The sequence below is a fragment of the Oculina patagonica genome, chromosome 13 (assembly GCF_052425735.1).
Source record: "Oculina patagonica isolate OP01 chromosome 13, crgOcupat, whole genome shotgun sequence".
Lineage (NCBI taxonomy): Eukaryota > Metazoa > Cnidaria > Anthozoa > Scleractinia > Oculinidae > Oculina > Oculina patagonica.
The window spans coordinates 16,970,203-16,983,536 of NC_135770.1; the positions used below are offsets into that span (position 1 = coordinate 16,970,203).

The window sequence follows — 13,334 nt, forward strand, 5'->3', positions numbered from 1 at the left end:
CGTTGCCATCCATGGTCACGCCCTTTAGATGAGGGTGTTTCTCTACGGATTCGCTCCAGTCCAAAACCTTAACTTTATACTTGTCAAACAAGAACAAGACTAAAAATTAAAAAAGACCGTATTTGCTTGTTGAAGCAAAAGTTGAGAGCTTCCACAAATTGTTATAACTGATCTAAGTAGAAATCGACTTCTTTGGTCCCCAAACACTTGAGCGAATTGTTTTCGGTAGATTTAACGTATAGTAAATTTACTGAAAAACAGCAGGGACCATCACCAGGTGTCCGTCTAATCCCGGTGTATCCAATCGAACAAAATCGAACCAAAAATCTATCCTTCGGTAATCGAACAAAATCGAACATCTATTTTGCTGTGTTCGATTTTCGAACCAATCGAACCAATTGAACATAATCGAACACAATCGAACTCAATCGGGTTCGATTTTGTTCGGAATCTTTCTCTTGATAAGTAAATCACGCAGGACTAATCAAAATCAACTTTTATTGAATGGAATAAATATAAAAACGTCCAAATATCGAACTGAATGTCAATGTTTAGTAAAATATATTTGGTAGAAGAGAACAAAACGACGGTAAAATAACTGAAATGCACTATTGTTTACATTTCTATATTAGAAGGAAGGATATGGTTTCTGCCCTGCTTTTCACCGTTACACTCAAACAGAAGTTGTACCATTTCATTCACTGCAACACAGGCAGTTGTGTTCAATATGTGAAGAACACACATTTGGCAAAATTTCTCCCAACCACGTGGCAGACTGGTGTGCCCGTGGCTATTGTGCAGACAATCGTCCTATCCCAAGGTATGGCGAATCGCAAAAAAAGGATTAGGGGAACGGTGCACCGTACAATATGTACACAGTATAGACAAACAGGAGTTCGGTAATCGAACGTTCGATTGAGTTCGATTGTTCACTGTTCGGTAATCGAACGTTCGATTGAGTTCGATTGACCAAATTTTATTGTGAGTTCGATTATGTTCGATTACCGAACCCAATCGAACGATTGGTGTTCGATTGAGTTCGATTACCGAATGTTCGATTGGATACCCCGGGTCTAATGGAGGAGTCCGTCTTATAGAGGTGTCCATTAAGAGAGAGTTGACTGTGCAGTAAATGTATGAGGGGAATCCAGGGGGGAAGTCGTTTTTGATTCGAGTTAGCGCGAGGTTCGAGTTATCGGGAGTCAACTGTAGTTATAATTCTGACTACAAAGACGTGGTAAACTTTCGCTGAAGTGTTAAAGTGATTCTTTTTTTCTTTTTTCGGATGTTTAGAGCTGAGTGGGTGAACTAAAGTAAGAGTTTGCGGTTTTTTATTCTTGTTTCATAACAAACCTTCCGAGTTCAGTGGCTCATAGCTACTTTGATTTTTGTGGAGTATTTGTTTTGTTTCTCAGCCAGCAGCAGTGCACCAGAAAGAAAACCCCTGACTCGTCCCCAGTCGTCTTTATATAGCACGCGGCAAAGGGAGACAAGCACGCGATGTGGGGGAGCAGGGGATGATGATGCGCTCCCTTTCTCGGTACCATCTCTCCCTGCGCTATATGAATACGACTGGGGACGGGTCAGAGAAAACCAATTGTAACAGAAACCTGAAACAAAAGTAACACACGAAAGAGAAAAGAGAACGGCGAGCCAGAAATACCAAGTACTGACTTTTTTGGTGTAAAGGTCTTACGATTGTCACGTCATCTTGGATTATTCTGGGAATTTTAGTTTCCTAGAAATTCTATAATTTCCTAACCGAGTCGACGGGTTCGGTATTTTTGGTAAAACATGCCGATGGCTTTATTTCAATTTTTTTGGGCGTCTCATCATGAGATGCAAAAACAATTAGAAATTACATGTAAGTTTGTTCAGTGAACACATAGTTGTCATAGTTGCTAGCGTTGAGCAAAAACGTTAATCGTTTTGCATGTAATTTCAATGGCAACTTATGTAACAGATGAATAAACACAAACACATTCACATTCAAACACATTCACCGACCAATGATCTAGAGATGATAAAATTCAGAAATTATACAAAATAATTAATGGACGCAACTCAAAGAGTATTATTTAATCAAAACAAACGTTTCCTCTTCCTTTATATATAATATTTGAAGTGAATAAAGAAACATTGCAATTAGCAGAATTAGAATTAGATGGTGGCGCAAGAAAAAAACTCTTTTCTGTTTTCCACCAAATCGGTAAACCATTCAGTAAACTAATAGCGATGTCTGACATTTGACTGCAGACTTAGAGAATATATCGTGTTATCATTGCCATCATTGAGAGCTAAGCGTACACAGGTTAACAGGAGTGCGTAGTAGGCTAACCGGAGTGAAAGTCTGCAAGTCTGCAAGTCTGTAGTTTGCCGTCTGCAAATGTCCGACAGCCAACAGTCAGTCAGCCGCAATCGGAATAACACTTTACAAATACTTAATGTTTTTTTTTTCAAGCAACACTTCTTGAGTAAATGGATTTAGAGAACCTGCAACGTAATAAATTCGACACACGCAAAACATATTTTTCAGTTGCAATAAATACAGACAATGCGGAGATGAAGCCCAGCCTAACGGTCATAACTTTACCTCTGGGCCAAACTGCACGGTCTTAATTTCCCGGAGAATCTACCATAAACTCAATCAAAGGACCGATGAGAACTAAACTTCAGCGCTAAAGGCATTCAGCGCTAAAGGCAGTCGGAATTCCCATCATGCCAAGTGGAAATCACACACCGAGGAGAAAGAAGACAATAACAGAAAATTATGTTGAAGGTTAAAAGGACGTCTGATCTGCATGGCTATTCAGGCGATTATTCGATACAAAACTAAACTATAGGACTTCAATTTGTATTGCAAACAAGCCATATGAGCCAAATATTACTTACCACAGGTTCAACTGAAAAGCACACACAACAAACTGTGGTCAGAAAGGAAGAACACAAGAGAAAACTCAGCGAAACGCACTGTCCGACATGTCACGAGACTGCAACTAAATACATGTACATGATTTCGTAATCGTGCTGCTATCAAAACAGGAAGTTCAAATTACTTGCTGCTATGTTGCAGTTGATATGCCCTTGAGATATGCCCACAGCTTATGTGATTCGAAACTGAAAGCAACTGCGTGACCCTTGGCTTTATATACTGACTATCAGGCTTTCCGGGAGGGAACTGGTACATGCTGGAGAAGGGAGGGGAGGGATTGGTTTAAGCTGCAACAAAGTTAAACTTCAAATGGCGGCAGATCCCTCACGTAGAAACAAGTTTTGTTTTAGTACATCCGCTTAACATGAAACTGATTATTAAACTCAGCTACGCCATTGTAAACATCTTTTTCATTTAAATCAAAAGTCGCTTTATTCCCTTTGTTCCTTTTACTTTGACAACGGAAACAGTACAATGAAAGCAAACATCCGTTCATTGCGTAAACACATATAGACGGCAGGATTTCATAATCATTATTAAGGGCGAAAAACAAGACATTGTGTTGTGGGTAGCAAAGATAATGCTAATGCCGTTGCTGATCACGCAATCTCTTATGGTCACAATATCAAATGGGGCCATATTAGCAAATGGACGATCTGACTTGCATTGTAAAATAAGAGAGAGATCGTTAAATACGGGACCTAAAACCCATCCACCACGACAACGTTGCCAGTAAAGAGTTGTGTCTTTATTTACTCTGACCTATCGTTATTGACCTATTGTTATCTTATTATTGTTCAGGCTCGTCACCAGAACTTCGCTTTGAAATGTTTTGAAGTTTTAAAATTTGTCGCCTTTTATAACCGATGTTGTAGCATACGAAACGTCAAGTAAAGTTTTTTTTTAAAACCACGCGTATTCCATGTGTCAAGTTTATTGCCGCTGTTTGCATTGCATTTCTTCTTGAAATGGCCAAGGAAAAAGAGTGTTTATTACAACGAGCGCTTTTTTTTACTATTACGAAATAAATTGTTCTTACTGGTCACTGAATTTTCTAAGGGACAATCTTCGAAGAAAAAGCTGTCTCGATGTGTCCGCGCTGTGAACCGCCCGGAAAGCAATTTTTGTGCGTCTAATAAATCGGTGGCGTATATTGACATACGATGCCTTATTCCGGTAACAAAAGGTTGTGGTGATCTATGTAACTGTAGAGAAATTTTTTGATAAATTTTTTTCAGTTATTAGACGTATACTATGGAGTCATCCATTCGCCGATGGTGAAATGCAATTCCAAAATGAGTAAACTCAGGGTAAATAAACTGAACGATAACATCGTTCTTCATCAGACAAGAGACTTCAGAAGCTAGCCCTTTCTATAAACGTTCGGAAGTGTTCCGGTCATTCTAAGAAGTCTTCGGAATTCTGATTGCGTAATTCTAAGCATTGAATATGCTCCATTTCATTTATTTTTTTAATATATTTTTTTTAATTTTATTTATTATATATTTTTCAGTTATCATCTGTGTTTAAAAAAAGTTGGTGTTCAGGGGGTTTTCCGGTAGTGTTTCGAGGTTTTCCGTGGTGTTCCTGGTTTTACAGACACCCTGTTCACAGTGCTTTTCCTCTCTCAGGGATGTGAATGGAACTGTCGTTAAAACATTACATACTGCTAGAGGGGCTTTGCTGGAGTTGCTTCCCACCCGCTAGGGAGAGTATTCCAAAAAAAACGAAAATGTCCTGCGCAGCGTTAATTTAAATGACCACATTGAATTATGTAACGTTTAACGCTGGAAAGTTCATTGTAAAAAACTAAACGTTTCGGCAGTGCTGCCTTCATCAGTAGTAGTAGTAGTAAAATTTTTTTTTACTACTACTACTACTACTACTACTACTACTACTACTACTACTACTACTACTACTACTACTACTACTACTACTACTACTACTACTACTACTACTACTACTACTACTACTACTACTACTACTACTACTACTACTGATGAAGGCAGCACTGCCGAAACGTTTAGTTTGTTACATAATTCAATGAGAGTATAGCAAAACTCCTATCTCCTCACGCTACGGAAAACACAAGTAGAGTGCCAGTTTATTGTTTTGACAAAAATAGTACCGCGTTACCTAGCATGTGAAAATTGTCTAATACGATTCCAGTATAAATCCTAACCGCAAGCAGCAGTGGCAGACGTGTCACAAATATCCACAGTCTGCAAGGTGAGTTAACAATCTTGGGAACACTTAGATCCCCAAATAGATAAGTAACAAGAATAATGCAAATCATCAACTACAAAATGTGGTCTGTATGTACGATTAAATTCTTGTTACTTAAAAGCGAAGAAATGTATGAAAGGCAATAATGTGAATTGATCTTTCGAGATTGAGACCGGGGGATTAATAACCAATTTTTCACTTCATTCCTGCAGCCTGGAATCGTTTTTGTGCGGTCTGCACGCTCTGTTCAAGGAAAATTTTCGAATCACAGACCCTAAGGATAAGTGGGCGTTTGCTGACATGGATTTACTAAGAAAAATTGTTGCACCTGGAGTGCGCATGTCACTAAAACTACATCAGGTAAGAAACACTGCGGGCGCAACTAAACTGCTTTGCATAAAATTTTGGTACTTGGTTAACGCAGTTTGTGGCTAGAAGATCTTACACTTAGGTTAATTTTTCAGATTCTGATTCTGTTTTTTTTTTGTATGCTCACTTTTTTTAAGGATCACTTCACTTCTCCTGATGAGTACGAGGAACTTTCAGTCCTTTACGATGCTATCTCATCTCACGAAGAAAGCATGGTGATCTCCCATGAAGGAGATCCAAAATGGCGGCAGGCTGTGCTTGCTAATACGCCATATGCATCTTTGTTGGCGCTCAGGTCAGATTTACGAGGAAGCGTAAACATAACTCTTTGCCCATTTTCAGAGAAAAGATCAATGTAACTCTAAATCTGTCAAACTGAAAGCATGTTATTTTTAATTTTGTTCAAATCCTGTATGGTGCCCTCATGTAAGACTGTTACCTTAGGGAATTGAATAAACTCCGAATAAATTTAAAGTTTTTTTTTTTTCAGATATCTCATCTATTGGCAGACAACATGTGGGTAATAGCTTTGGCAATTGTTTATTTGCTTCCTTTAAATTCGATGCTACAATAAGAAAATAGGGCTTTAAACTGTTGAGCGTACAAAAAATAGGATGCGACGATTGAATACTAATTTTGTCCCATTGTCTTTGTTATATTCCAGGCATCTGTTTGATGATGGCACAGACGAGTACAAGATCATCATGCTCAACAAAAGATACCTGAGCTTCAGGGTTATAAAAAATAGTACTGAAGTAGTTTACTTTTGTAAGAATAGGTATGCAATGAACGAAGCTTTGTCCGGCGCGTCCTATTTTTGAAAATCAGTTGAAAAATGATTGTTTGATTGATTGACTGACTGACTGACAGACTGACTGACGTACTGACTGTCGCTATTTATCAGTGAGTTGCTCCAACTAACAAATCAATATTTTGCCCAGCCTTGGTTGAATCGATTGATGCTTTCGACTAGACTTCAATACTGATTGTTTTCCCTTGGTTTCTAGGTCAATCGCAAGTGTGTTCGTGGATTATGGGCAGGACAGCTTCAAGAACTTATCTTTCTTAGGAACAGGAACCCGGAGCGTGGCTCAATTCAAAACACTAAACAAGCGCTACGAAACATTATTAACTCTTCGTGCGACCAGCCTATAGGATATCCTATATACGTGTCACCGCTCACAACATCCTATGCAGACTCAAATACACAACTCGCTAGAGTTGTTGGCGGTCCTTTAAGTTTCAATGGCATTGCTGGTTGTCTCGGCCGTTTGTGGCACCGCATACGCATGCGCTGTGGTGCCACTTGTCAAAGTGGAGGAGATCTCCCGGATGGCACAGTGCCGGACGTTTCTATAGGGCCAAGTTTTGCAGAGCGTTGTACGAGTTTTCGCGAGGGCCCCATTTACATAAGCACTCGTAGGTCAAATCCAAGTTCCTCCTTCAATAGAGGCCAACCCGGTTTACGTACGAGTCAAAGATCTACTGCAAACTCGGGCTCCAAGAGACCCAGCACATAATCAGTGACCTTAGCTCAGCACCCAGCACCTCAGCTCCAGAGCCCTGGAGCTGCGGCGGCAGAGGGCCTGACCCAGCGTGTACGAATTATTGACCGCGGGCAAGTTTATGATAGTATAAACTTGGGGCGAAGGATTGATGTTCAATGGCCTTCGGAACTCATGAGGGAACGAGGTGGGAGATCTTACTGGAAAGACTGGAACCCAGTTGAGGGTGTGGAAGGGACTGTGGTACATCGCTGGACACCGTGTCACAGGGACACTGCTAGGAGGAGCCATGTGGATCGGCCGATTGTTTTGGTTAAGATTGATGGCAAGTTTGTGCCTATAGCTGAAGCAGGGGTCATGGACGCTGGAATAGAAGTGTGAATTTAAACCGTCTTGATGTGAAAACATGTTCATTCAAGTGCGAGATCTAACAATTAGTGATGGACAGCTGACTGCTCCTTTAAATACCAACACAAGTCATGCGTGCGGGTTATGAGAATATGGCCAGTGATCACCAAGACAATTCTCCCAAGTAATGTTATCAGAAATTTGTGGAGGCTGGTAAAGAGAATTTGTATGTTGGCTTCATGATTAATTACAGTTCAGTAGCACATTTAAATACTCCAGAACTTTCTTCTTCTTTTGTATTCTAGCTAACCGTTAGCTTCTGTTCCTTATACAATACAATACAAATTTTATTAACACTCCCCAGCGGGGCCTTTCGGTGTGAATTGTCTAATATTACAGTATACAAGATTATAAAACAAATTATAATACGATTATGATGAGATAACATAAGATAAAATTACGAAGTGATGACTATAAAATGACAATAAAATAGGATAAGAACTACAGAAGTTAGCAAATACTAAGTTCCTTCACGTCAATATAAGTCAATTCCTTTGACTTGTTCCATTACAATTATTCTGCTCTACTTGTTATATTACAATAGTTCTGCTATAGTTTTGTTAAATGGCTTACTGAAAAAAGCAACAAAAGATATTCGTACTGGCTGACCCTCGTGAACGGCTTTTAAATCGCCTCTCGGGTTAAAAAGATCTTGACGTTGGGATTGTTATGAAGGTTTTCACAGATTAAATACTGCAAAAAATTAGAAGGATAAGTTGGAATCGTAATACTTAGCAAACAATTATGGTTATGCAACGTGTAACGTCAATTTAGCTGTAGATATACTTGAACTGTAAATAACTGAATATATGTAAAGTATATTAAGCTATGCCGGGATTTGTTTTTCAATAAAGGTGAACTAGCGATTTTATAGTTGTTGTAGCAGTCTCACTTGTTGTACCGGGCCCATCGTACTCCAAGCCAAGCGACTACCCCCCCCCCCCCCCCCCCCCCCCCCCTTAGTGTGGCGCATCCCCGACCCAAATTTCCCAAAATATGTCTTCAACAACGGTGTGTCCGTAATCGATTTGTGACAATGCATAACTAGACAGTTTAGACAAACCTTCTTCATGGTGCTTTTTGCGGTGTTCTTTAAACGTCAAAGGCAGAAAATGTTCGCTCTGAAGTCACCGATGCCACAGGTAATGTCAAATACAAACTTAACAGATTGCGGACCTCTCCTAGTAGCGTTTTGGGAAGAGGCGTTTCGTTGAAAGTCCTACAGCATGTCATATCGCCAAGCACGATCCTGATGAAACGATTTGTGTCTTGAGAAACAATCTGATGCTCTGCTAGCCATACTTTTTCGCACTGAAATATGGGGGCTGAGCCCCCTCCCAAATTATTGTTTTGGGGGCCTACAACCCCCCTACTCCGCCGCCTATGCCTGCTCAGGGTTTGCTCTGCTCTGCTCTGCTCATTGAATTGAGCACCTATTCGTCAACACCTCGACAATAAATGCAGCAAATAATTCAATTATCCAAAGTGAAACATCCATTTTAGCTTGAATTTTCAAATTAAATTCACAGGTATAGCCTGCTCTATTTTCATCCGTTGTCAATACAACTAGAAACAAGTTATCAGTTTGATCCTTGAAGATGATGGTAGGATGATATCCAAGTAGATGTTGTTCGTCCATCCAGTTCTTTCTGGCAGTTTCATTATCAAATCATTCGTAAGTCTGGCCCTCTGGTGTCTCTGTCATTACAACAAAATACTTCTTCAGTCCAGTTGAGTAACATATTCCTGTTATGGCTTTTCCTTCTTCATACTTCTCCTGTACTTTACTGTTAAGTCTCTCCCGTGTACTGCAAGTGAACCATGTTTGTGTTTTGTCTTTGTATTCCTTAGTGTCCTTTGTCATAATAACATAAAATGTTGAACCCCTGGCAGCACATGCCGTGATCTTAAACCCTTCAGTCCATTTTTCCTGTATGTCAAATGTGTTTGTTAGAAATGTTTGATCTGTACCATAATATTTCATGAAAAAGATAGTAAAACCTATGTTCTCGTCACATGTAAGAGAATAAATATTGTACCTAGAAGTCAGAAAAAGTTTATATTTCAAAGCACTAAGGACTACTTCAGGTGAACCGTTATAGAGAAACGCGGTCACTGCTGGTCTTGGACTGTACCTCTTTGAAGGTGCAAAACATCCACAAAAGTGTACATTGTGCATACTTTGGCAGATCAAGATATTTTCAGAATTTTGAGTGTGGCTTTTAATGAAGTGACCATAGTTAACTAAACCATGATATCCACTAGTAATCGGAAAGTCATCGCGGTTCCTCCCACTGTACATTGGTTCCGTACTAGGGCGTTCGCCCTCCTCAAACTTTCCTGTCATAAACAAAGTCAAGTCTCCGCCTTTGCCTAAAATTAATTTGAAAAATAAATTATAAGTTAAAGAATTAAAATTTCTACGTTTCTTTAACTCGATTCCTTGTTCATGCATGTTGAATATCCTAGCATCCATGAAAGCAATGTTGCTTATTTCAGATGAAGACTATAATATTTATTTAATCTTATCTACCCTAGCGCGCGCATAGGGTACTCAGTGTGAGCTAAAATATGGGTGTTAGGTATAGAGGTTACCAATATCGTGGAAGCAATTCTGTTTCTAATGTAATCCTGCCTACACATTAAAACGCCTCAACACTTGAAACATTTCCTCTACTGAGGCCAATATGCAAATTTGCAGTGAATACCCAGACCACCTTTCGATTTTGTCGTGTGCACTTTTGTGCTCAGTGAGAACAAGGCCTGTCGTTTTGTCTAAACGATTTTCTAATTTTAGCCATCATTCAGTGCACATGTCATCATCTACAAAGGATAAACTGCTACATCTGTTTCCGAAACGTTTAAGCCCTTGCTTCATTTGCTCGCTGTTGGCTCTCTCTATGGTTTTTTCATTCACGAATTATTGCTTGAATGCAACTGAATATAGCCAATCTACCTGTGGAATTTTTAGAATAGAATTCCAACTTTCAACATAATGTTCGCTAAGGGGATAAAATGTTTAAAAAAGTTGAAAGGCTGTAATATATACAAATAAAAACCGAACGTTTTCGACTAAAAAGTCATCATCAGGGTTAATGTGTTTGCCGTTTCGTATCTAAATGTTAAGTCATTCCCATGGGGAACAGATTGATTGGTTGAGCTAGCAGCTTTTCGTTTTGCTCTGGCTTTCTTAAAGCGATAAACAACGCCTCCTGGATCTTGCGTTTTCACCAATTGTGTTGCCCGGTGATTACCGGTATATTCCATTCACATGGAATATAATTACATGGAATATAGGGTGTATAGGGTATATAGAGAATATAGGGTATGGAAAACCCTCGCTCAACAAGCAAATACAGTAATCCTGAAATTAATCAGTTGAAGACTTTTAATACACACCTCTGGTGTCAACAGCTGTAGAATACTCTGGGCATGCTGCAAGGCAATGAAAACCTGCGATGTTCTTTTTAAAGCAGAAATTTGCCCAGTGGCCACTGTAGCAAGCATCGCTGAAGATCATTGGGTAAGAAGTTCCTTCAGGCAGCAGATCAACAATCTCTTGAATACTGATTGTCCCATCATGAAAGCACCAGTTTCCAGTCCCGTTTTGTCCATGTCCAGTGTAGTACAACATTGGTTTAACCTCTCTACGTTTGCAGGTGTCAAAAAGGCTGCTGATATGTTCAAGAGCTCTGGACTTGGTTAGGTAAAGATCCTTAACAGTGTTGTACAACTTGGATCCAACAGCAGCTTCCATGTTGGCCAAATCATGAGCAACACCTGAAAGAAATTCACCGCCTCTGACTCCAGGATTATCTCTGGGTCTCCTGTCAGAGATTTGCACGTCTTTTGGAGGATCTGAAACTCCTGAAAGAAGTAACCACTTTGGCTCTTCGGAACATGGGTTCCACTGTGACCAGCGGTCAATTCGACCAATATTGGGTCCTTGTTCAATTGCAGAACCAGCAAAATAACAAGACATGGTCGTCGTAATGTGAAATTTTACCTGTGAGAGAGAGACAAAGATATGAATTTTCAGTTTAATTTTCCAAAAATCGCTCGTTCTTTCGTATTTAAAGGCGGGTTTACCTATGTGAGTTTTTTATGTGATAAATAAATAAATAATAAAATAAATAAATAAACAAATGTTTATAGTGGTCATGTACTTAGCTTTATTTTTCAGCAGTTCAAAGTTTAGTGCGCCAGTAATGACCTTGGACAGCAGATATTTTCCACATCAAAAACAACAACAACAACAACAACAACAACAATACCCTGGGTGCCAGAGGGTTTTTTCTTTTCAGCAGGAAAGACACTATGAGAGCGGCGAAGCCGCGATCGTAGGGTACAACAACAACAACAACAACAAGCTTTATTTGCATCACTATAAGTAAATACAGTATTGCAAGCGTACAACTAATAAACTAAAGCGAAACTTATAACAATAATAATCATGTAATAGGAATGAAAAAAGAAATTACGTATGTGTTACATTACTTTCATTCGATAGAAGATTATTTCGTAAGGATAAGCATCTCACAATGAACTTCATTAGTTGAGTATTTAAATAATAATTATCAGAATTCATTATTTTTTTGGTGGCTTGCATAGGAGGTAGTTGTGTTATGTTTGGTATTTGATTCTCTATTTTTTTGTAAACTTCATCTCCAAAACTACAGTATTTAGTACAATGGAAAAGTAAATGAACTTTGTCTTCAATTTGGTTTGATTCACACGTAGGGCAGAGTCTATTATCCCTTGGGATTTGATCATATCTGCCAGTTTCGATCAATAATTTATGATTACCTATTCTAAGTTTTACTAATTCTTTCCTGTTATTTAGTTTTTTTTGTAAGATTTTGTAAGATCAGAACCAGCAACAGTACACGGCAGGGCATTGTGATCCTGACAGCCTCTATTCTTTGTACTGTTTTGCCAGAGACAGACAGAAATATGGATTTTTATTTTAACTTTCAACACATTGCTCAAGGAATTTGTAAGTTCTTACGAAACTAAAAACGTAAAATTTTTTGAAACAGTTTCTCCATTTTTCTTACTTTGCCACTTTGATGTTTTATTCTTGAAACCCAATCAGTTTTTAAAAGTTTTTTTTGCCAAAATATTCTCTGTATTTTTTCCACAACTAAATAACGACGAAATCATAATCCCGCTCGAATTGTATTTTTCTTTCCACTTGTAAATTGCATGACCGCTATAAAAACAACATTTACATTTACAATTCAACACAAATGAGGAACTAAAAAGTTATCTTTATCCGTTATTCCGATTTTTTTGCGCGTGTATATAGGGTTTTATTTAAGGATGGCGATAAGAACTCGAAATACACTTGTATAAGTGGAGGTATTCTACTGGACAGAGTGTGGTTCAATTGGGGGGGGGGGGGGCTCAGCCCCGACGACAAAAGAGTTACTCAAGAATCACCATGAAGTAGGATCGTCTGAGCTGTCATTAAAAAAATAAAGCCAAAACTTGTTAAATTAAAGAGGTTTCTTTCACTGAGAACAATCTTGAAGAAACCGGTGACGTCTTGTTCGCTGACGAGTTTTTAATGCTGAACGATGCAAAGTTCAATCATCTTCGAAACTTCCTTGGAAATCTTCGGGAAACTTCGTTTATCTTCTTCGGAAACGTTCGTATGGCCTTCGAACAACATTAGGGGAATCTTCGGAAATCTTCGGTCTAGAAACTGCTCATTATACAAAAAACTGCTAGAACGGAAAAATGTTGCTCCAAATATGAAAAACTGCCGAGTATTTTTGAGATAGTCTTAGCCCCTTCACGTTCCAAAACGCTCCGCCGCCTCTTTGTGCGACGAGATCAACTAAAGGCAATGCCAGGACTGGAGCTAGGATATATTTATGTAATTTGTACGC

The 13,334-nt window shown here is 39.0% G+C and overlaps 2 protein-coding genes and 2 pseudogenes across 6 annotated transcripts in view; 1 reads left to right on the top strand and 3 right to left on the bottom strand.

Annotated features, from left to right (window-relative positions):
• Window positions 1-13,334, bottom strand: part of LOC144634582 (uncharacterized) — a 121,728-nt gene that overhangs the window by 96,811 nt on the left and 11,583 nt on the right. The window contains exon 1 of one of the 3 annotated variants that reach the window (XM_078493593.1): window positions 2,893-2,956. The exons of the other annotated variants lie outside the window; for them this stretch is intronic. The gene's annotated coding sequence lies outside the window, so the exon portion shown is untranslated. Of the gene's footprint in view, window positions 1-2,892; window positions 2,957-13,334 lie in introns of those variants that run through there. 3 annotated transcript variants of the gene reach the window in all.
• Window positions 1-13,334, bottom strand: part of LOC144634579 (uncharacterized) — a 108,324-nt pseudogene that overhangs the window by 28,636 nt on the left and 66,354 nt on the right. The window lies entirely within an intron of this gene.
• Window positions 5,340-8,328, top strand: LOC144636975 (pecanex-like protein 1). The gene is made up of 4 exons (XM_078496163.1): window positions 5,340-5,518; window positions 5,665-5,822; window positions 6,192-6,282; window positions 6,547-8,328. Exons 1-4 carry the CDS (start codon window positions 5,459-5,461, stop codon window positions 7,045-7,047), a joined length of 810 nt encoding a protein of 269 aa, XP_078352289.1. The 5' UTR covers window positions 5,340-5,458; the 3' UTR covers window positions 7,048-8,328.
• LOC144636976 (uncharacterized) lies at window positions 8,858-11,455 on the bottom strand (annotated as a pseudogene). Its single transcript, XR_013567650.1, has 2 exons — window positions 10,840-11,455; window positions 8,858-9,813 (listed from the first exon to the last, which is right to left on the bottom strand). The product of XR_013567650.1 is annotated as an uncharacterized LOC144636976 (transcript).